This window comes from Lepisma saccharinum, chromosome 13, assembly GCF_977018435.1.
Source record: "Lepisma saccharinum chromosome 13, izLepSacc3.1, whole genome shotgun sequence".
Taxonomy (NCBI): domain Eukaryota; kingdom Metazoa; phylum Arthropoda; class Insecta; order Zygentoma; family Lepismatidae; genus Lepisma; species Lepisma saccharinum.
In genome coordinates this window covers 4,900,051-4,924,785 of record NC_139241.1, presented here as the reverse complement: position 1 = coordinate 4,924,785, position 24,735 = coordinate 4,900,051, and the positions used below count along the sequence as shown (strand labels likewise).

The following is a 24,735-nucleotide window of genomic DNA, read 5'->3' as shown; positions in this document are numbered from 1 at the left end:
AGAAATTTTATCACTCCGTGTACCTCGCATTTGGCGGTATTTTTCGATGGCAGCACACATTTTGTGGCGTACACGCGCAGCACTACGATGCTGTCACTAGCACAGCTGGAATCTTACTGAATCACAGATTGCGTGATGTAACAACGGTTGCGCTCTGCCCACTACTACTAGCGCAATGCCAAAACGGCGGTTACTTTTTGAATTACCCTCGTATTTATGCAGTAATTTAATTATTTTTTTAAAAAATATTATTTGTTAATCATTAGTCAATGATGAAGTCATGTATCACATAAAATGTCACCCCTGATACTTGCTTCCCTCCTCATATCCAAGAGTCAATTACTGTTGAGTTTTCCTTCTCGTTATTACCTTTACATGTGAAGTAGATACTCCAGTATTACGTTTAGCGAGATTCTAAGGATGCATGTAGCTGAAATATAGTAACCTTCTTTCAGACATGTACACTAATTGCCCTAATGGTTTTGTTTGAAAAATTTTGGTTCTTGATATGGAAAATGTGGAAAAGTCAGGGAATTTCATTTTTACAAAATTATAGACACCCTGATATTGCATAGTTTCATATGTATTGTATTTGAGTCGTATATAATAATATATGGAATTATTATTTAGAATTGTAATCGCATAGAGTGATTTCCTTCCATGGGTTTTAGCTTGACAGTGCTGCATATTATGTTCTGAAATCATTCCAATCATTCCACTACGAGTGCAGTACGCTTGAGCATAGCAGGCTTGAGGATGGAAGACTCGAACGATTTTAAGCAAGCGAAAGTGGTCCCATGCAGTACTCGAATATCAAAGCTGTGCTATGGCTGCAATGCTACAGCCACATTAATTTTTTTCCTTCTGTTTTCTTTTTTCACATTTGTTGCCGATAATTGTGTTTGTTGTATTTACAGATTTAGTGGACAGAACCACAACCCCCAGAATGCCCTGGCATGATATTGGAGTGCTTGTATCAGGAACAGCTGCTCGAGACGTTGCCAGGCATTTTATTCAGAGGTGGAATGCTGTCAAGGTACTGTATATGGAATATACTTTTACACTAGGTATGGGTACACCTAACATTACTCTAGGAGGCCTTTATGGAGCCTTCGAAAATCTGCTTCCTTGAAAGTCAGTTTTAACTCCATTTAAGGTGAAATTTAGTTATTTTATGTGCATCATGTTTGTCAACACTGCTACAGAGAAGAGTTTTGCACCAGAGAAATACATTACACTTAAGTATAGGAGCATTATTTTATTTGCTCTCTTCGAAATGTGAAACATCCAGTGGCGTAGAAAAGTACATGAACAGGAGGAGGATATGTTGAGCAATTTCTTGGTAGTTGGAAAAGTCGAAACGCCCATTTAATTAGTCGTGGATTCTCCATAAGGAATACACGAGATTCTGTAAACATGTATTCATCATATTTTTTACAGATTGTGTATCGCTTAATAATCAACATAAGAAAACTGCTTCGACTTGCAACATGGAGAGAAATTCATACCCTCATGTCCACCCGAGGGATTTTTTGTGGCAGTGCCTGTTACGATGATATTGGAATAAATGCAAAACTGGTGTGAAATTATCACTCTTCCCCTTAAGATAAAACAAGCTCATGCCATAAATATTAATAAAAATAAGTGAACACTTGTATTATTTATTCTTAATTATGTTGCCACGAAGCGTAAACTATGCTTTAGTAAAATATTTTCTTGTCTTTTGCAGTTGGAGAAAGCAAGAATGAATGCTGCTTACCCATGTCTCCTGCCAAAATCTTACGAGAGTTTAAAACTATCTCCAGTGGATTTTGCTGGGCTCCCTTTCTGCGTAAACTGCCAGGTATGTACAAAATGCATAATTCTTTTTAATTCTGTCTTTGGGGAAAGTTTCATTGCTTCTGTGTATAGGGATGATCAAACATGGAATGTTTATCCAGAGTTTAAAATGACAGAAGGGTTGGAGTGGATTGGGAGATTTCAAAGCTTTTCTTTACACATTTTTATATTACTTTGAGTGTTATGAGTAGACGTCGGATTTTTAGGTTCTAAAAAGTGTGCTTGTAGGTTCCTAAAATAGGCTCAAAAAATCTTAAGTTAGGCTAAAAAAAATCCTGAAGTATGTTCAAAAAAACTTAAAATAGTTCAAAATTCCTGAAAATGCTGATTACGTACAGTCACCAGCAATGAAAATGGGACACCTATATCCAGAAATATGCACTATCTTGCATAACGTTATGTCTGTTGCCTAAACCTACGCCGATGGCAGAACTTACCATTGGAAATTTGCTATTAAAATCCACTCTTCACCGTATAGTTAGGCAAAAATCGTTTTTCATGTTATCCACAGTCAAACTCTGCAGTTTTGTCTGTGAGAATCATCTTATTGATATATTTAAATATATGCTGAAAATAATCTTTCAACAAAAACATAGTCAGTGGTGCAAACTTCAATGACGAAATGTTAATTTGAAGGGCGTGAATGCCACAAAGCACCGAAGTGACGCGAAAGTGTTCAAGACCTTGCAGATCTGACCACTTTGGATTGTACAGGTAACAGTGGCACCAGACATTTTGATTTGTTTAGAGCTTTGAAAAATCACCATGGACTTGGAGGAAGGGAAATCGACAGAGAGTACATTTCAAACATGTTCGTCATTGAATTTTTTCGTGACCAAAGCAAATGCCTCTGTGTGACAAAAATCCTGTAAAACCTTTAAAAAGGCTTGATTTAGGCACACAAACCTAAAATAGGTTCTAACAAGCAAAATAGTTTTTTTAGGCACTATAAAACTTCATCAGTTGATACGTTTTATAACGAAATGCTGACATAACTTATTATTCCTTACATACCTGTAAAGGAAAAAATAGGTTAAGAACCTAAAATCCGATGTCTAGTTATGAGCTACTAATTAGACATCTGATACTTTTATTTCAGTTCATATAAGGCAAGCATAGAACTTTTAAACAGCAATGTTTCAGCTTTCGTCAGATTGATATTCAGTTTTCACAGTATGGTGAAACCTTTATGCTTTTTTTAAAATTTGTGTTCAAATAAAAGTTTTAATGACAGAGTAACCGTAATAAAGATTGTGTACCATCAAGAAGATTGATTGATTTAAAATTTTTGCTTGCGTCGGCACATCAGGCCATTTTGCACCCTTTAATGAATGTAGAGAAGATCCCCTTATCAAAAAACCCTTACCTCAAACTTAAAAAGATAAAAAAGGGGTGTAAAAAGCCCCTCAAGAGGTTAAAAAAGCAGGTTGTAAATGGACTGGCATTGGACAAACATAACACATTAAAAAAGGTAAGGATAGTTGAAAAAATACCTCGGAGACAGTGGAAGAGACCCAGTTCAAATTATTTCATTCTAATTGTAGTACAATTTATGCTCTAAAACCTTGTGAGTTTAATTCCCAAAGCTCCAAATGTATAGTCTAGACAGATTTTTGAAAGCGTCAGAAAAAAATCAAAAGATTGAAAGCTATATAGAATCTGTTTCCGATCTAACGTTTTTTTTCTAATCTAATCATATTTCCATTCCTGACCAAGCTCCCACACAAGTTGAGTAAAAAAATTTCTGCATATAATGGGTGCCTCCAGTAATGCTCAACGTTGGAGCAAAGCGAAGTAGCAAGGCCCCTGGAGCTAGTTGCTATCTGGGTGTTGTTCAGGCTGCAAGGATTCCACATGCTACCTGCTGTCATCATAGTCACCTGCTAGTAGCAAGATGGCAGACAGGAGCAACAAGCAGAATAGTTTCAAAAGTATAATGCACAAAGGTTGGCTTCTGGTTCAAGTTGCCAACGTTTACATAATTGTAAACACAATATGTAACATTGTTCATAGTTATTGATATAAATGAATGTAAATAGACATATTTGTAAACTTCTCTGACCCTTGAGTAAAGTTTAACGTGCAATGTGAAAAGCATGGATTGTAAGATGATTGTCAGTTGTAATCAGCTGCAGCTGCCTGCTACTCAACTCTGCATCCAGGAAATGTCATAAAACATGCCCACTTAGAAACCACACTTTGCTACAACGTTGAGCATTCCTGGAGGAGCACAATATTTTTTCTTTATGCATCTAACATTACATTAACAGTCCTCAAGGCAGAGGGCAATTCAGTTTAATGTTTCTAGATGTTTGAAGTCCATATCTTCCACAATAACATCGCCAAACCCCAACAATTGTTCTCGGTAACCCTAAGTGTGTGTGTGTGTGTGTGTGTGTGTGTGTGTGTGTGTGTGTGTGTGTGTGTGTGTGTGTGTGTGTGTGTGTGTGTGTGTGTGTGTGTGTGTGTGTGTGTGTGTGTGTGTGTGTGTGTGTGTGTGTGTGTGTGTGTGTGTGTGTGTGTGTGTGTGTGTGTGTGTGTGTGTGTGTGTGTGTGTGTGTGTGGGGGGGGGGGGGGGGGTGAGTTCGCAAATCCGTTGTTCCGAGGTGCCCCATGAGATTAAACACCAACGTTCCGAGGTAAAAAATTTAACCGAGGTAAAAATGACGGTACCTCGGAAAGCTCTCCCAATTTTTTGGACTCTACGACCTGTAAATAGCCCAGAAAATTGTTTCCAGCGAAAAGTTATTTTTACCTCGGATATGCTACACACAAACCACTATACACAAACTTGAGGGTCGGGACGGGGGGGTATGTGGCGCTAGTGTAGCTTTTTTTGACAATTTCGCGATACACAAATGACGGTTATGGTCGTTAGAATTCGTTGCAGATGGCGGGCTCCCATACACAGCGTCAGATGCACTTACTTTCCGAGGTTCGTGCGCATGCGTGTAAGGTCGACAAGGACGGAAGGAGAGGGAAATCAGCTAACGGTCCCCAACCACGTGTCTTAGCTTCTAGTTCCAGGCGCAAGAGGGCAGACTCGTCGACAAACCACGGCAGGCATAGCCAGGGGGTTAAAGAGAAACACAGAGCAATGATAGGTGCTGTCGACTGATACACTGGCGGATTTAGCGGGATATAGGGGCGCACGTAGGGGCACATAACAATGACTGAGTATTATGAAGAATGATAATATCAATAACGAAAAAATACATTTTGTTAGCAACATTAAATTGAAAAATCGTATAAATGAAATATTAGTGATAGTGGTAAACGTTACGTCGTTGCCTTGTAATCAAGAGCTCCCAGATTCGATACCCGGGGTGGGTGGGAGGGCACATACTTGTTCGGATCCCAAATAAAAATGTAGGTTCAGTCCCGATTAACCTATCTTTGTATAAATGAACTTAACAGCTCAAAAATCATTCACGGATAGTATGAAGAATGTTAATAGTATGGGGAAAATAAAACTATAATACATATTAAATATTACAAATATTCATTCGTTCGAGCTAAATATTCCACATTTTTCAATGATAAGATTGTCTTTCTTCTCTTGGATAGGTACTAACATCCAAACTTGTCTCCCGATGTACTTTTCTTACCCGTGCCGTACGAGAAACTTACTTCCCTGTGCGGGCGGCGGGGTTCATAGGCTCACATATAATAATTTATTGATTTTTTTTACTGTTCTTTCTTCATTTTTTGGAAATTCAACACCACTTGCCGGACTCTCTGGCCGAGTGGTTAGCACATCGCGCTGCAAAGCCAAGGGTCCCGGGTTCGATTCCCGCTCGGGCTTGGTTGTTTGTGAATGTCCATTAATCAATTTCATCATTTCATCACTCATCCCCATCTTTGCAAATTAGCCAAGAGGTACAAAACGCGAAGGAAAATAAAATAAATCAAATCAGAAAAATCTTTGTCGTTATCACAGACCCAAACAGCAGAGGTGACGTCACAGAAAGCACAGCGCGTCCCGTATAGCGTTTAGGCTTTATTCACATCTGCTCGGGTCATTCATTCTTCCCTAAAGCTCCGCTCACAGTCGGAGGGTATCCACACTAGCGGTCACGCTTTGCTCCGTCAAGATACGATCAACGTGTCTGGTGTTGGTTTCCTCCAGACAGAGTACACGGATTTTTCTGTATGAAAAGCCTGTCTATTGTGCTAACTACAATGATTAAGATATTTTCAACAACGGACTTGGCTGTTGCAGCACTGGCGTTAATTAGAAGAAATTGACAAAGAAGAAAAGTAATTGTGAAAGCGGGGATTCATTGACTTGGTTGATTTACTTCGTTTTTATGCCAGTTTTGACTAATCTGGAGGATGAGAATGAATGGTAATACGATTAAATTGATGAAAGAACATCACAATGAACATCCATGCCCAGGCCGGGATTCGAACCTGGTGGCGTAGCACGCTCTGCTAACCACTCTGACAGGAGGTCGGTTATCATAAATATAATGTTATACTTTTGGTTAGAAATCGGCAAACGTTTATTTGCAAGTACAATGTGCAAAACTGTAAATGTCAGCAATGGTAACACTACTTTGTCGATCTAGGTTCGACATAAAAAATTTCGGGCTCATTGTTTCACATCGACATTGTTGACCATCTCTTTTATTAGAAAGTTTCCCACACAACACATGACAAATATACAGCAGGCTGTAAGCCTAGCTTCAAGGACCCGATTGTTACGCGCATCGTGTGGAACGTGGCTTTCCTCGACTTTTTTTTTTTTTTTTAAAAAAATAGGGAGTAATTTTGTATCGTTTTCCTTAAACGAAGAACAAGTTCGTTGTTAATCTTGATTCGGGGCCACTTATCAAAAATGATTTTTCCCTTGGCAGAGGTTCGACCAACCACCACCTCCCTTCCCTTTGCACACACAAAAATGACAACTTGGTTGTACGGGAAAATATGACCGCCAATAGGTTAGCTTCTTGACTTAAGGATTTTAATGAATGCAACGAGATGAAAAAATGTAGTTACAACTAGTGTTTACGGATCGTACTTGTGGTTAGTTCCCTATTTAACTTTCTTTCATTTGCTAATTGTAATTTGGTTGTTTCGGTCAGTTTTTTTTTCTTAAATTTATTTTAGTCAGGTTCTTGAAATCACATATTTGGACCAATGTTTTAAAAACAGAACTGAGAGGAAAATATTGTGGGATTTTATTGCTCAATGGCCCCATCAATCAATTTCATAATTACTCGCCTTTTTTTCAGTTGTTACAATAGGTCGTTGCCTTCTGACGGCTCATCTTCTCGCACAAAACTTGGTCACGTATTCTTTGCAACGGGGCTGAACCTATCAGACGTTCACATCAATGACCGAGCTTCGCAAAGTCAAGCTCCTCCTCCTCACGCTCCCGTCAAATATTATTTCCACCCGATTGTGACCGGACCTCGAGCTGAGCGCGATTGAACGAACCTTGACCGGACCATGGGGGGAGGGTGATCCGAGCTTTACTGGAGAGATGTGAATGGTCAACATGTTCTGCGCCGATCAGTGTTCTGTTTTTTAGCCCATTCGTCAAACAACCGATTGGAAATTTTCGGCTGAAAATTAACGCCTTAGCCTCCAATACTATCATAATAATATAAATTATAATCTTATAACATGAAACAAACTCTTCAACAAAGTTTTAATTGTAGTTATAACAACCGACCTATTAAATTCTATTCTTCAACCAATATGAATGTTAAACGGATATTCTTACAGATCACTTTTAACGCCAGTTAAAATATGTTTATATTTTCAATCAATGGTTGTCGTAATTTCCTGAGCGGAACGGTATGAAAAGATTAATTCCACCCACTTCTAAAGCATACTCTCTGTCTAAAGGTTGTAGTCTGTGAGCGAGTACGCTGATTGGTTGACTGCAGGAGCTCGCCACCGTATGCTCCGGGTTCGAGTCCCGTCAGCCTAGACGTTTTTTTTGTTTTTTTGTCTCTTCATCCATACAACATAATCAGCATTCATCGTCGCGATAAGCCAAAAGTGGCAAAAAAGTGACGTAAAATAATTATAATATACAAATGACTTTTAAAGAACACTGGCCTGGCAGACGACAACGTTTGGTGCTGTCCATAAACTGCATGAACCTCGCCGTCCATCACCCCCCCCCCCCTTCCCTTCCCCCTTTGAACTGGGGTTCATTTCGTACGGCTTATAACTGCACAAATAAGTTTCAGCGGTGGCCAATGACAGCAGCAACTCCCACAACTTTCTTTCAAATGAAGTGTATACATTTCCTAAAATAACACGTCCGACAGGTTTAAAAGTTTAATGTGTAAAGGGTGTGTCGAATTTTGTTGTTCTCTTTGTTCTCCCTCCACCTACGGTATGAATGCACAAATATTACTCAATAATCACTGGCAACTTCTCTAACTGAATGCAATGTATTCGCTATATGTTACACGTTTAATAATAATATTATTATTAATAATAATAATAATAATAATAATCAATACATGTTAACTGAATCAAGTGTTTTTGATATTGCGTGCTTACGATCCCCTAGAATCTTAGAAAGCGATGTTTGTGAGAGACCTTTGCCCCACCCTGGAAGTGGACGCTACTAAACTATTTGGCGCAACTTGCCTAGGAAAGCCAAGTCTTCTCAAGCAGTTTTTCATTGAATGACACGATGTCAGTGTATCGAGTCCCATTAAATTTCAAAGAAATGCAGAACGAAACGATCGCGTACCAAAATTAATAAATAAGCACAAGAAGAATAATCACGAAAAGTTTAAACACGAACGCTTTAATCGCAAATGGAAAGAATTAAGCGCAAACGAAGTAAAGGTGCAGCTTTTCCCGTGCATTGCGCCATGACTGAAGGCATATATGTCATGGTAGTGTGGCCGGGTTCGATACCCGGTGGAGGTACATAGTGGTTCGTATCCCACTTTAAACTGTAGGCCCAGTCCCAAATAGCCTGTCCCAAATAGCCTTACTGCGCATAAGGTGGTCTTAAAACACTAACTCAATCAATCAATCAATCATGTAAGTGTGGAGTTATATGGCTTATGATAATCTAACCTGATTTCTATGTTGTCTCTGCCAGAAAAATGTACGCAATTTTAGGAATACAGGTGACTTTGGACACACTGTCGTGCATGAAGACTCCATTCCGAGACCGAAAGTGAAAGAAAACAATAATAATAATAACGATAAATTGAATTCTTCCCGTTTCTCCAAGATCCAACCTATTTTATTGAATAGTTCTGAACTTTGCGTACGTGTTATAAGCGTCCATATTTATAGTATTAATTTAAATTATGAAACTAATTAGTATGTTTACACCTGCTATTTATATATCAAGTTAGCACTTTGCTGAAAGAGTTAAAAGGTGCTTGTACTTAAAATGTGATAAGGAGACAAAGAACAGGCGATTCATTTACAAGGCCATTTAGGGACCTGCAGAATGTTTTAGTTGTTCGGTTCTTCACACGTGGCAGGCCGAGTGGGATGAGATAAGGGGAAACAAGCTGCGAGCTATCAAGCCCATCGCTGCTTCCTCGTTTCGTCCCTAGCGGCGAGAAGAAGTAATATTAAAGCGGCTCCGAATCGGACACAGTCGTCTAACACATCGACGTTTGCTGCAAGAACTGGGCTCTCTTTTGTGCCGTATGTGCAACGTTGTTTTAAGCGTTCGACACATTCTTCTCGAATGTGCCGATTTTAGTCACATCAGACAGGGATTTAACCTCCCTAAGGATTTGTCATCCTCTTTGGGTGACAATGTCAATGTTTTAGACAATTTTTTTTAAAAAAAAAAATTGAGAAGAGCAGGTCTGTTCCACTGCTTCTGTGGTAGTTTTTAAATATCCTTACCTTTCTCATGTGTTGTGTTTGTTTAATGCAGGTTCATTTACAACCTGTATTTTTAACCTTTCTTGAGGGGCTTTTTACACTCCTTTTTTTAATCTTTTTTTTTAAATTGAAGTAAGGGTTTTAGATAAGGGAATCTTCCCCGCATTCATTGAAGGGTGCAAAATGGCCTGATGTGCCGACGCACCCAAAAATTTTGATTGAAGCAATCAATACAAGGTGTTAACATGTGCTGTTCCTGAACAGCGATATGTCTTTATATCTAATCATCACGATCTCTCGCACAAACGCTGCGTCATAAAGGAAACAATAAAGAAAGAATCCGGCGCACTACTGTCCGATTAAAAATTATGACTACTCGAGTTTTCACTACAATTAGAAATTTACCATTAGACCTACAGAAATACGAGTTACATCCAATTTAACTTAATGAATTCTGGGGTAAGCTACAGTAACTAACGGTTTTTTTTTTTTTCGAGTATGTATTAGATTTCTTATCGTCGTGAGAACAAAAAAAAGTGCAGCTTTATGTGTTTTCAAAACAACCGCTCTCTTTGAGATTAACTAAATAAAAACTTATGGTCGAATTGTGATGGTCCACATTAACGCTCGAATAAGCTAAATGTTGGTGTAAATAGTTTTTATGTAGGTACACTACAACAGCCCATTGAGATACCGGGCCTACCTACCGACTACCGTCCTCACTCCCACCTGCCAAGGAGGGAGTTCATTCAACCAATTTCCTCACGATGTTGAGTGGCCACCGGTCCCATACACTGGCCGAAATCTCAGAGGAAAGTTGCCACGCTTCCCCAGGAGACTCGAACCTTAGTGCATCCCGTAGCCGGACCCCAAAGCATCAATCACACCTTAGACCGCACTGCGACGGTGCAGGACTATGTAGGTCTACTGGTTAATTTTTAATGGGAATCCAAACATTATTATCCATAAAGTTTAATCCGACTTGAGACAATCATTTGCTTTCAGGCCACATGCCCAGAAATATTACCAACACAGAGAAAACAGCAATGGCATAATTTCCCTCCTTTCCGTACTTTGAAGCGGCAACGCTGCAGCCATGAACGTCGTCTACCCCCTCCCCTCCCTTGAGCTCCCCTCGCCCACAAGCAAGAAGCACAGCATCGTAGTAAAATAGGAGAAATCCAATTCTGTACATGGGCTAATCTTGAGGTTATGAAACAATTACTAAAATTCTGGTTTTAAAGTCTTGTTAACTACTTTTTCACAGTTTTCCGTAAAGTATAGCTAAATGTAAAGAATAAACGCGATAACATGGAATCATGGACATCGTGTTTGTTCCTTCATCATTCTATCACTCCATCATTCCACCTCATTGTTTCGATTAACCCGCGAAATACACCAGCGACATAAAATAACCAAAATATAAATATTTATGTATGAAACATTTTAATTAAATAGGTCGTGAGCCAAATTGTCAACCAAAGACTGAGCCCAAGAGCATAGATGTCTGCGAAAATCTCAGACATCTGTGCAAACAATTTGTGCGTGTGGACGCTCCCGTCAGTCTTTTGTGCACCGCACCTGTCGCTCAGTTCTCATTCTACCCTAGTGTCGAAACACTATTAGCGGAGGTCGAGAATTTGTTTTCTTTTTTTCCCTGATAAATTAGACCTTTATGACGAAGACCAATCTTCGTCAGTGTTCACGCGAGTATTTAGCTGAGTTCATTGAACTCTACAAGAGCTTTCCGTGCTTGTGGCAGGTAAAATCAAAGGACTACAGTGACCGTGACAAGAATCAGGCCTATGACGGCTTATTACAAGAATACAAGTAGATTGACGCTGCAACAAACAGAGACACAGAAGTAAGAAAACTCAATTCTATGAGGAGAGTTTATCGTAAAGAATTGGTCAAGGTGAACAAATCAATTTGTTCTGGTGCTGGAGATAACGTTGTTTATAAGCCAATGTTATGGTATTTTCATTTATTTAGATTTTTGACCAATCAGGAAACTTTGAGGGAGTCTACGAATTCCATGGATGACGAGTCTGCTATATTGATTAGGTGTTTTAAGTCCACGTTGTGCACAGTAAGGCTAATCGGGATTGGACATACAGTTTAAAGTGGGATCAGAAACACTATGTGCCTCCACCGGGTATCGAACCCGGGACCCCTTGATTCCAAGACAAGGACGCTACCACTGCGCCATCGGGGAGGCCTTGAATTGATTCAAGGGATGAGGTACAGTCATGGAAAAAAGTTATTCCCCATAAGGCTTTAATAGGAGCAAGTAATGCAGGAGGGTAGGCAACACATATTGCACCCTTCGATGATCGGGTGATTTTGCCTGTCTTAACACCGAGAAATGTGTTCCACGCGAAGGTCAACATGACAGGAAAGCAAAGAGCACTTTACCTTTTTTGTTCCCCTGTGCATAGCACCACGCCATGAAGGCGTATAGGGGGTGTGGGGGTAACGCCCCACACTTTCTTGATCCGGTCGTGAGTGGGGGTGATGTGATCAGCATCACGCCCCTGACCGCCTTTACCCCCCAGGGTTTCCCCCAGGTACCCATGTTATTCGACGCTGGGTAGACACCGGGACCGCTTCCACCGTTAACAAGGTCATTGGTAAACAATAAAAAAATGTGTTAGACCCAATTCTTTAATACCTTATCATAATCTTTATCGCAGTTTTAAATTTTGTTGTAAGTCCACTTTATGCAAAAAAAAAAAAAAGGTAAAGTTCTAACCTGTGCTTAGCGCTACGCCATGAAGGCGTATAGGGGGTGTGGGGGTAACGCCCCACACTTTCTTGATTCGTTCGTGAGTGGGGGTGATGTGATCAGCATCACGCCGCCCCATACTTTCTTGATTCGTTCGTGAGTGGGGGGTGATGTGATCAGCATCACGCCCCTGACCGCCTTTACCCCCAGGGTTTCCCCCAGGTATCCATGTCATTCGACGCTGGGTGGGCGCCGGGGCCGCTTCCAACGTTAGAAAAGTTCCCGGGCTTGAACCGGCCGGGGATCGAACCCGGGGCCTATAGCATGGTAGTCAGACGCGTTACCGACTGAGTCACCGGCACAGATAGACTAATCTGAACTGCATACAGTTTTAAGTGGGATCCGAACCACTATGTGCGATCACCTGGTATCGTACCCGAGACCCCTTGATTACAAGGCCTTACCACTACGCGATCAGTGAGGCGCACACAATCTTTGTATTTCGACCTTTTTAAACCTATATGTATCATATAAGAGGTTGTTTAACGTTGCTATGCCTCTATGGATTATATATAGCCAGTATTCGAGCACATAGCGTCAGGTTTCATAGAATATAAGCTTCTCTTGCATGTTTATGGTTTCCTGTCTGCAGTAGAAAAACTGGCAGGTTCCCGTAGCTTTTCTTTCAATAGTCTTCCAATGGTTGCATATCATATCACTCAAATTTGATTCATTCGTTGCGAACACAATCCCCGATGGCGGAGTGGGATCGTGGGCGCCTTGTAATTAAGGGATCCCGGGTTCGATACTCGGTGGAGGAACATAGTGTTTCGGATCCCCCTTTAAACTGTAGGTCCATTCACGATTAGCCTAACAGGACATAAAGTGAACTTAAGACACCAAATCAAGCAACCAACACAATCCCGTTATTGTCCAGATTATCGAATCCAGAGCCTTCGTCGCGAATAACATAAGCAGGAAGACAACGTGAAATAACCGAACAGAAACAGAACCTAAAACCTACATCGGATAGATTGGATTAAGTCGACGATACAGCACGGGTTCTGAAATGAAACAGAATACGAAAGTTGAGGGACCTCTATACGCACCCACTTTTCCTCCACTCAATGGGGAAGATATCCTTCTAGCTGAGAAGCCTTTACGTAGGAGTGCCCTGAGGGAACTTCAAGGCCACGACGATAAAGTGTTCTACGTGCAGCGGCGTATACTCTGGGTCATCTAGGTAATCGCAGATGACCCGGCTGTATTTCTTTTTTTAAATATATATATATATATATATATATATATTCCTCGCAATATTCTTCCAAACCAATTTCGATGCATACATTTCCTTGCTTCCAGCGCGCGAATACTTCCAATCGTTTGCCACCGAATGTCCGGGAACCTTTCTCCAGCCGGTGGAATGACTTCAGGGAATCTCACCCTGACGTCATTCCTCCCGCTTTCCTTACAACCCTTGGCGAGGAGGGAGGAGAAAGGAAAGAGGGGGAGGAAACACTGCTTTTCAGGCGCGGTGATTCCGTGCCCAGGGTAAGCTCCTTCTTGTGAGAGTCCACCGGTCGCACTCTCAACCCTGAGAGCCTTTCCCGTTCCCTCCGCTCAACTAGGGAAAACATACCCGGTAGAGTGCGAAGAACAGGAAAACTGAATAACATGGGCAAACCAATTCTACGCTAATTTTCACTTTACATTTGCTTCTGTCTTGCTGATTTCTGTTACTTGAACATAAATTTATCAAAAGGGAAAAGCTTAAATATTGAAGATGAAGCAAACTGAATTAAAATTCAAGGCTTAAGCAATTAAAGCACCTATTTTCTGACTCCCCCCATCCTTGTATTTACAAAAATAGTGATTGTTTCTCCTCTCTAATCTTCAAAAGCAGCGAGAATACTTCTCTCACGGAACTGAATATTTTTTTAAAGGGAAACCCCCCTCCCCGAAATCCTACAAATATCTAATTTAAAAAGTGTATAGTGGTAATTCATTTTACTTCATTAGCAGGATTAAACACTTTGCTTAATACGTTGTAATAATCTGAGATTCATCTTCAGGACTTCTAACCCCACTGTTTCAAATTTATGTGGCGGCTGCTAATAAGGGATGATCCCCATCCCGAAATAAAATTCTGACTCTGACCTGCAATGATTCGAACTTTTAAAAACCTGTCATTTCGAGCTCGGAAAGGGATTTTTTTTATTATTCATAGGGAATTTCATTCTGAGCCAGGAACACAACAACAGAAGTTTGGCGCGTGAAACTGAATGCGTGTAGTCGTTGGCTTCGTGCTGTGCTTCGTGTTTATTATTTATTTAGGTGTTAGTGTTTGTCGTGATAGTGCTGTGTTAAAGGGTAATGGATGTGATGCAAGATTTGCTGGTGAAACCTTTTGGAACAAGATCTTTTCAGGAGAAGTTGCAAATTGTTAATACAGGTAGGCCAGTGTCATCGCTTGAACTTATTTCTACACACAAAGACAAAATCGGGAATATGTGAGGCATTTTCGCAAGCAAATTATGACAAAACACCATGGTTGACAGGAAGTATAAGTGTTAATAAGCTTTGCTTTTTTGTTCGCCGTGCTTACTTTTCGGGGCTGAAAAGAATGTATGGACGCGTGACTGTAATCTTTGCAACACTTGTGCCAAACATGAAAAATCCAAAAGTCACATAACTTCCTTTGTTAAGCTGCAATCTTTCGCCCAGACACGTATTGACGTGCAACTGGACAAACAGCGTGCTTTGGATGTGGTACGGCACAAGTAATCGAGTCCTGGAGTAAGTTGAATTTTGCACTTAAATTAATATTGCGGGTTTTTATTTCACTAGTGCACGTCTTTCATTTTTATATTTCACAGGCTGTTTTTTTATAGCTTTATAATACTGTCTTGTTTTATTATTTGAAATTCTACGCGTATAGTAAGTGTGGGGCGTTACCCCCACACCCCCTATACGCCTTCATGGCGTGGTGCTATGCACAGGGGAACACTTTACCTTTTTTTTTTACGCGTATAGTAAACTGCAATAACGACAATTAATTGATTGTGATCGTAGCAATAAGACAAACATTCCGACACAATATTCCTAAATCCAATATGGAGCGTGACATAAATTGCACGGAAACTTTTGGAGTTTGAGGATCAAAAGGTCGGAGATTACCCACTCGTTAGAACCAGCATACGCCACTGTCTACGTGCAATGACGGGACCAAAACATACGTCAGATAGCTGTGTTCCTCCTTATTTCGTACGCCATTGATAACTGGAACACGTGACCTCGTCTTTGGTAGAGCAGAAGCCTGCTTGCTTGCCACCACCCTTTAGTTCAGTGACCTTCGCCCGTAGTCAGCAAGAGTGAATGACTCACCAGATACTTGTCTGTGAGGCTACACAAGAATAGATATTTCGTTAGTGGCTGTAAGTATTGTTTCATCTGCAGTTATATCAGTTAACATTTCAATAGTTTTCTAATGGTTACGTTAGTGATAAACATGTAAATTAGTTCTCGAGAGTGAACGTTTTATCTATTTGAACGGGGGATTTTTATAGAGCCTGCATGTATTATTTTTTCCTGAAACAAGAAGAAATTCGAAGACGCAAAAAGAGTTGTATAAGAGTAGTTAACAAAAGGAAAAAAGAAGAAGAAAACGAAAATGTAAATGCTGAAATAAATTATGGTAGAGATCGAGTGAATAACATTTTGTCATGGGGCCTCCTCGATGGAGTAGTGATAACGTCGTCGCCTTGTAATCAGTGGATCCCGGGTTTGATACACGATGGATGCACATAGTGGTTAGTATCCCACTTTAAACTGAAGGTCGAGTCCAGATTAGCATATCTGTGCACCAAACCAAAACTAAGAAAGAAATTGTCACAGTGTAAGAAAATTTCATGTTCAACCAGATACGAAACAAAAGGGAATAATATATTGCAGGTTGGAGTTCACATCTGTAGCATCTAACCAGCACAATTATGAATCGCAACACATCGTATGAGATCCATTTTTATTATACATGCATTTTTATTATACATGTATGATAATATAAGAGAAGTAGAGGAAAGAGAAAACCAAGCGAAACACGGACGCCTTCTCCAGAATTTCAAATCTCGTTACATAAGGTTCTGGGTTGGAGTCCCGAACAGGCATGACTTTCTTGTTCTTGCCCTTTTATCTGCTTCATTTCATCATAATTCCCTGCAGGGGAAGAATAATGACAATAATTGCCAATACAAAGCCAATGACAAACAGAACAACTCGATTACGGAGGTGCCAAGAAGAAACGAGACTTGACAGTTTCTCCGCCTCTCGGTTTGTCGAATTGAAAATTGCTCTCCCGTTCTCGGTCTCGACTAGTTAAATATAGAAATCGAAAATGTATGTGAATGAATATACATGTATTTTATATATTCCGGTTTTGTAGGAGATTTCGTGAGAGATGAAATAAGTACTCTTCCATCGTATTTATTTTTATAATTTTTATTCCCTGTTCGATGATCGCGACGATAAGGACGAGTGACCATTACATGAAATTGATGACGAAATAGTCAAACACAACCGACAAGGACGGTACTCAAACCCGGGAACTTTGGCGACGATATCGAATGTCAATCACTTAATGAGCTTGACCACCGAGCCTGCTTAATGTTGTTTCTCTCAGGAAATTCGTAATAACTGTCAATATCCCACATTCACTATCATTTTCTTCATAATTTATCTTATTGTTGTGATTAACCTGAATTCAAAGAATTAGTTGAAAGGCAAAAATGCAAGATTGAATGTCTCTGATGTTACTTCGTGCCGAATAATATGACGTGGTATTATGATATGAATTTATTAATCATATAATATGCCTATTCATTCCATTGATTGATCCCAATTGAGCACACAAAATATGCTATAATGTCCACTCCATGGAGGAGTGGTTAGCACAGCGCGCTACGATGCCATGGGTCCCTGGTTAGAATCTCGACTTGGGCGTGGGTGTCCTTGGTAAGTGTCCCTTCATCAATTTCATCATAGCATCACTCATCTTCATCGTCTCTATTTGCCAAAAGTGAAAGAATAGCAAATCTAAATAACAAACATCCAATCAAATCGAACATCTCTACCGATTTAATTCTATACGGTACCGAATTCCCACTTTATTACTGCATCTTAAGTCATTTTACAGCATCTCAATTGTTTTCCGATTCGAAAACATTTGGAATGTTGTTTTGTGCAGTTGATTGTGCATTGTTTCGTTGTTTGGATTGTTTAATTAACGTCGCATTAATTAGTTTTAGACCAATCGTGACCGGGGAAGCAAGAGCACAAAGAAAGCGAAAAAGACAAGGAAGAGACCACGGCTTTCTTTAAAGATAGCATCCCGTGAATACAACTCAAGTGACTGCAGAATATTATGAATAAAATTTATTTCGCTTTTTCCTTTTATTTCTGTTTCAGTTATTTTACTTCGCTTTTCTTCTACCACTCGCGTTACTCGTGTCGGTGAGGAAGAATTATAAACTCGTGAAATGGACGATGGTACAAAAAAATATATGCCTCTCCCACGGTTCGAAACTGTCAGTACAAAATATTGTCTTATATTTAAAATTTACGGACAAATATGGTTTGTCAGGTAGCAATTTTCGCTTATCTCTTTCTCAAGGGGTTCCATTGCCTCTCTGATGTCGTAGTGGTAACGTCTTCGCCATGTAATGAAAGGTTTCCGAATTCAATACCAAATAGAGACGCATTTGGTTCGGATACCATTTTAATCTGTAGGTCCAGTGCATGAACTGGACTTAAACAATTAACGTGTGGCATGTGGTCTGTGATGAGAACCATCATTTAAGCGAACCTTCTTGACAATGACTCTAATATCACTTGAAAGAATAGTATTTCCTTACGAGTAGCTCTTGTCAAGAAACCAGTTCCTGAAATTTTCTTCTGGAGGCATCGTAGCACCCAGCTGTTTGTTGTGGCTGGGGCACGAGTCATGTGACTCATGCTATCAAAGCTCAATCCTTCCCGAGAAGTCAGAATCACCAGGCAAACTTAAGCGAATATTTTGTTATTTGGGTTGCATAAACAACAGGCTTTAAGACGTTACGAAATTCTACGTCCCGTGGCCCAGGTATTTTTTTCTAAGACTGTACACTCAAGTCTTTCATTTCGTAGTGGTAAATCTGTCGCCATATAATCCAGGGGACTTGAGTTCAGTCTCCGTAGGAGTACATTAAACTGTGGTTGGAATTCCAATTATAGGTCCAGAGTGGATTAGCCTATCTTCGTGTCCGAGGCGGAGTGGGTATCACACTGTACTTCGACGCCAAAGGTCCCGGGTTCGAGTCCCGAACTGATCATATGTGTTTGTGAGTGTCCATTCATCAATTTCATCATGTCATCTCTCATCCCCATCTTCGCAGTTAGCCAAAAGTAGCGTAAAAGTGTAGTAAAATAAACCAAACCACAAATGATAACATGATGGTACTTTTTCAACCTCACAGGAAGTGTACTTTAATATTACCTTACCCTATCTCTATGGCAATACTCTCAGCAAAATATACCAGAAAGACAGAAGTCTCAGGTTCGAACCATGGTCATGTGCGTATGTATCACTTTGTTCGTCCAATCATCATTAAATCTTTCATCATCCATTCTCATCATCGCAATTAATCCAAGAGGTAAAAGAGCGGCATAAAATAATGAAAATATAAGTATCGTGTACATTGTTGTTGATTTCTTACTTATAATAGAAGCATTTTTAAGCAAACTGAATTATAAATAACTTTCTCATTAGAGAACCGTCAAAAAAGGCTATTATGTTAACTTTTGATTTTTGAACATTGGAAAGTATTCCAACTAAGAGGGGCCTCCCCCGTGCCGCAATGGTGAAATTGTTTTTCTCATACAAGTGCTTTGTTTCGTGATATGTGGGGTTACTAATTCCAGTAAATGATTGTATGTTTCAATATCCATTCGTAAGTAATTTCGCCAGTCATCAGGCTCACCACGTGAGAAAAAAATGCAAATTGCGAAAATGGACCACAGTAGCACTTCCTACATGATGGACTGCACGGAACTGAGTAGGTAAAAGACGTAGCGTGTGAACTGCAACATCTTTAAAGGTACAGTTTTGAACTGCGCAAGCAAGACGTACTATAAGACGTAGGGTGTGGACCGGCCTTAAGCGGCTGCAGGGGAGGTAATCTTGAGTTATCTAGGGGAGGCAGAAAATGACTCGTCTGACCAATCCCTTCCCCAAGCACAAAGGGTTCCTATATAAAATGTAAAATGGTAAAGTGTTCCCCTGTGCTTAGCACCATGCCGGGGGTAATGCCCCACACTTTCTTGATCCGGTCTCGTGAGTGGGGGTGACCCTGACCGCATTTACCCCCCAGGGTTTCCCCCAGGTACCCATGTTATTCGACGCTGGGTGGGCGCCGGGGCCGCTTCCAACGTTAGAAAAGTACCCGTATTTGAACCGGCCGGGGATCGAACCCGGGACCTTTAGCATGGTAATCAGACGCGTTACCGACTGAGCTACCGCAGCCACTCCTATATAAAATGAGTAGGCATAATTAATAATAGTCGTTAAGTTAATACTGGCTATGATTTGATTAGGATGATTACACATATCTTTCAGATATCTGTATTTAAACTGACTCGCAAAATCGGTTTAGCATGATTATTCTTTGGCATCTGTTGAACAACGAAAACTGGGAACATTCAAAATTGTTCGACCATTTCTTACATTAATAAAACGCAAATGCGCGTAGGCGTGGAACTAAACGTACTTCCAATCACACGTGCATGTGCTTTAACTTTGTTTCTGGTATAATACAAGGAAACCCAATAAAATACATCTACTTTCTGCGTTTTCCGTACCTTGTGGGGGGGGGGTGATGCATCTACTCTCCCCTCCCCCGCAGCTAACGGCGCCAGCAATCTTCCAACCTCTGCATTGAGCACTTGTAGCCAACAAGAAGGAAAGACGAGGTGGCAACAACCGAAGAGGGAATGATATTTGAAAGTGAAAACAAGCACGAATGCAGAAGCAGTGCCCTCGAAAAAATATATATACTTAATGAAATCCACTTCAGAGCAAGAGCTAGGGTTGGATGATATCCGAAATTTGATATTGCGATATATCGTCAAGAGAATTTCGTCACAGACGACACAATACGATATTTTCTCCCTATCGTGATATCGGCGATATATATCGCCAAATTTCGTGACGATATACCGTGTAGTTGATATCGCCTGGACGATATAGTTTCAATATCGCGATATAACGTCCAGACGGTATATCGCCCAACACTAGTAAGAGCTAATAATCAAGTAAAATTGGAAGTTTAATTCGAAAATAATCGAAAGAAGGCAAGAAGAGGAAATTAAAAATTACAAACAGATTTCATAAGGGATTCTGTGGTTCGAATGTAAGCCAATATAGGGTGGTGGGCACTGGATAAAATGCTAACAGCCCGACTATTTCTTAAAAGTTCTTGAAAGAAATAGGCCGGAGGAAACAGGCTGTCCCTTTGCCTGGTTGCAGGTGTGAAAGAACCAACGCTGAAGAAAGAAAACATGCAGTTTCTGGTTCCGCCCTTGTTTGAAATCTTCATTGCCGAAGTTGAAACTAAAATATTATCGAAAGGAAAGTACTGACACTTTCATGTTTTGAAACATAAAAATAAACAATGCATATTTTGCACTTTTTTTAGCGTACTGAACCGTGCTCTTGGTTATTTGTTTGTTTGACTTTTCCAACTAATTCTCTGCTCGAACATACCACACACGTACCTGGGGCCTATCCGATGGCGTAGTGGCAACGTCGTCGCTTTATACATAGTGTCGTCGGCACATAGTACAGTGGTTCGGATCCCACTTTAAACTGTAGGCCCAGTTCCAATTATCCTATCTGTGCATAAAGTGGATTTAAAACAACCACACATACACATTTTTGTGTGAAGTTAGATAGAAGTGATAGAAAAAGTATAAAAATATGTTTTAATGTTTTGTTATTTATTATATTATGAAAATTCAATTACTGTTGTCCCCTCCAAAAATTCCCATTAAGCATCGTGTCCCAACCGTCTCCGCTTCCTCTGAACACCCCTGGCTCCAGTTTGTTTAACGACAGAGTTGACTGAAAACCTAGTCAGGTCAACTTAAGTAGCTGAAAGCGTTTTTGTTTTATTCGTACGTTTCTAATTTTACGCCTCCTTTCTGATACTTTTGATTGATTGCGAAGATGAGAACAAATGATGAAGACACGAAATCGCAAAAAATATTTAAAACTTTGCTTTAAGTCGACTCCTTGCAAAGATAGGTTAACCGAGACTGTACCTACAGTTTAAATTGGAATCCGAACCAATGCACAATGTGCTTCCACAGGGGACAGAATCTGGAAACCCTTGATTACAAGCCAACAGTGTTACGCACTGCACGATACAGTACACAAAAATAAAACACTCATTCCGAAACAAGGGGTTTAGGCTTTATGTGAATAATATGGACTTATAAAAAATATAAAAAGAAATAAACTCAAAGGACTCAACTTTGAACCGTTGCTGGCGATATCGTGAGTGAGCGTCTACATTCTGTCATTTGTCATCTGAAACCTTTGGTCGGCTTCCGTTGCGGAGTAAACGGCGTAACACGCTACGAAGGTCCAGGTTCGTACCTGGTCAGTCGTGGATGTATCATTTTGTGTGTCCCATCACAATTTCATCGGTTCATCATTTATCCTCATCGTCGCGATTAACCCGATAGGTAGAAAATCGGTGTAAAATAGCCAAAACAGAAATACACTGGAAACCTTAGTATATTGTTCACACTGGGGATGAATGATGGAACTGCGCACACAAAGACTCGTGTATTAGCCGACCAGGATTTGAAAGCTAGGCTCCTTTTCGAAGACCACAGCAAAACATCCTCTTGCTGTATACAGTCAACGGCAAACATTATAGCAGGCAAAATGCTCATCGTTTTTTCATTATTTTCTTATTCAGTCCAACCCTTGAAGATCACATTGAGGGACACAGATAATTGATTGATTGATTGGGTTTATTTTACTTCGCGTTTTGTTCCTCTTGGCTAATTTGCGAAGATGAGGTTGAGGGATGAAATTATGAAATTGATGAATGGACATTTACAAACAACCAAGCCCGAGCGGGATTCGAACCCGGGACCCCTTGCGTCGCAGCGCGATGTGCTAACAGCTAGGCCACGGGGTCCGGCGCAGATAATTAATTAACATAATGATCAGTATAGTAGCGTTATAGTACGCCCATACGCCCTTCGTACCGTGATTTAAAATTTCAAAAATGCGTGAATTATGAAAATACAATATAAAGTAAAACTTGACTAATTTCATATATGTTTGACCGTCATAGCATTATAATAACTATTTTTCGCGATCCGCTTGCAGCGCTCCACTAACAACAGTCGTTCTAGCATTTTTTCAATGCCTTTCCTGGCCGGACGCCTGTCAGGTTTGGCGTAAATGACTATATTCCCAGCTGCCTATCTGGAGGTTGAATCTCTACAGCATGCGGGCAATGCTCTCTTGGACGCTAGCTTACGGAGCAGAGATTGGTTCTAGGGCTCATGTGACCTTTCCTTTCTTCTGTCGCAGATGACAGAAGCAGAATTCCTACTCGTTTAATCGGGCTCGTGCTGTTTGATGCAACAATACGCAATATTGACTGACGCAACTTTACCAAACTCAAATATACCATTTCTTAATGACCACTGCATTGCATAATTTATCGCATGAACAGAGATGTGCATTAAAAACTAATAGATCAACAGTTTTTGTCAAATAAGTTGGTGAAGCTCTCGTGATATAAGTTCAGCATGTGACTGCTCTACCACTTAACCCGCAAAAACTATTCTTTTTTATAATTATTATTTCGTTAGTATCTAACCGCTTAATATTGTGTCAGTGGGAATGTTTAGTATTCATTTGAAAACTCTTAACATCGAATGGTCTCTGGACAAAATTATTTTAAAATGTTTATCAGCATTCTCAAGATGCAATAAACAGTAGTCTGAATTACTAATCGGCACTGTTACGTTAGTAGAGTGTACGATAGTTGGATCATCCGCCACACCTCCGTGTCAGAGTGTTTTGCATAGCGCGCCAAGACGACAGAGGACCCTGGTTCAAATCCCGGCGTGAGCACGGGTGTTCTTTGTGAGTGTCACTTCATCAATATCATCACTCATATTCATATTCGCGATTAACTAAAAGTGGTAGAAAAGCGAAGTAAAATAAACCAAATCAATCAGTAGTTGGATCACCCACAACAATAACATCTACTGTTGTTCAGAGGCGCTTGTGATTCAGGTAGGTTTCTTAATGACTTGCGTCATGCCGAAAGGTATAAGAAAGGTGTAAAACACCAGAGTTCAAAACATTTTTGGAGTAGTGAGGCGTCTAATTTTCTAGCTAAAACATGCATGGATGATGTTTTATTGAAAACCCAGCTGACTTCATGCAAATAAAATACCTGTAGCTACTAATTCCATAAGTAAATTATTAAGGGTCGACCCTTCCTTTGGACTTGGCTTTCCAACCCGAAATGCCCATGCTACGCCAATGATAATGATAAGCAATTTGTCTATTATTACATATGCCTTCGATTGCACGCACAACACAGGATTTCTGTATTTAACCTAAGTTACACAAGAAGAGCGAGAAAAGTGCTTCTACAGATAACATCTAAAACAACACGTACTGGTTTTCTCCCTTCGCTTGTCTGGGAGGGGATTAGTGGGCATCGTTGCCACTACCTCAGAAACACATGTAGGTCGTGTGGGAAGAGAGAAGCAAGAAAGCTCACTTCCGTGTTCTCTCAGCACTACTTCACGACACGTACAGCAATTTTTTTTATTTTCAATTTAAACTGTGTAAACCAACTTTATGTTTTAATGTTGAAAAAATTACGTTATTTAAAAGCAGCGAAGTTAAGCATAAAAGATGAGTGTCTGGCAACCTTAGATACCGATAGCAGAGAAACAAGATCGACTGTTCAACAACTACCCTATCCTGTCTCCTCGTTTGTGAAGTCATCGAAAAAAAAGTTTAAAAGAAGTTGGTTTCTTTAAAGATTATTCTGTCTACGAACTAAAGACAATAGTAATTGAATAGAATGGCCATATTTTCACGCGATAAATTTACTTTTTACTCTCTTTTTTTTTTTGTCTGATTCCCTTCTTTCTTTGGGGCCGAGATCGTACCGGGGGTGCTGGTCTGTAGACCCCCCAAATCTGTGGCAAAAATCAAATGCGTATGTACGAGTGACTTACTAAGTACGAAATTACCTCGCATATAA

The 24,735-nt window shown here is 40.1% G+C and overlaps 1 protein-coding gene and 1 non-coding gene across 3 annotated transcripts in view; one reads left to right on the top strand and one right to left on the bottom strand.

Moving 5' to 3' along the window:
- Positions 1-24,735, top strand: part of Pld (Phospholipase D) — a 170,842-nt gene that overhangs the window by 73,425 nt on the left and 72,682 nt on the right. For both annotated transcript variants that reach the window (XM_083133813.1, XM_083133812.1), the window contains exons 16-17: positions 918-1,036; positions 1,730-1,843. In XM_083133813.1, the coding sequence (XP_082989939.1) occupies positions 918-1,036; positions 1,730-1,843 (233 nt within the window). The remainder of the gene's footprint in view (positions 1-917; positions 1,037-1,729; positions 1,844-24,735) is intronic.
- Positions 11,813-11,887, bottom strand: TRNAP-UGG (transfer RNA proline (anticodon UGG)). The gene has a single exon. It is a non-coding gene; the product is annotated as a tRNA-Pro (tRNA).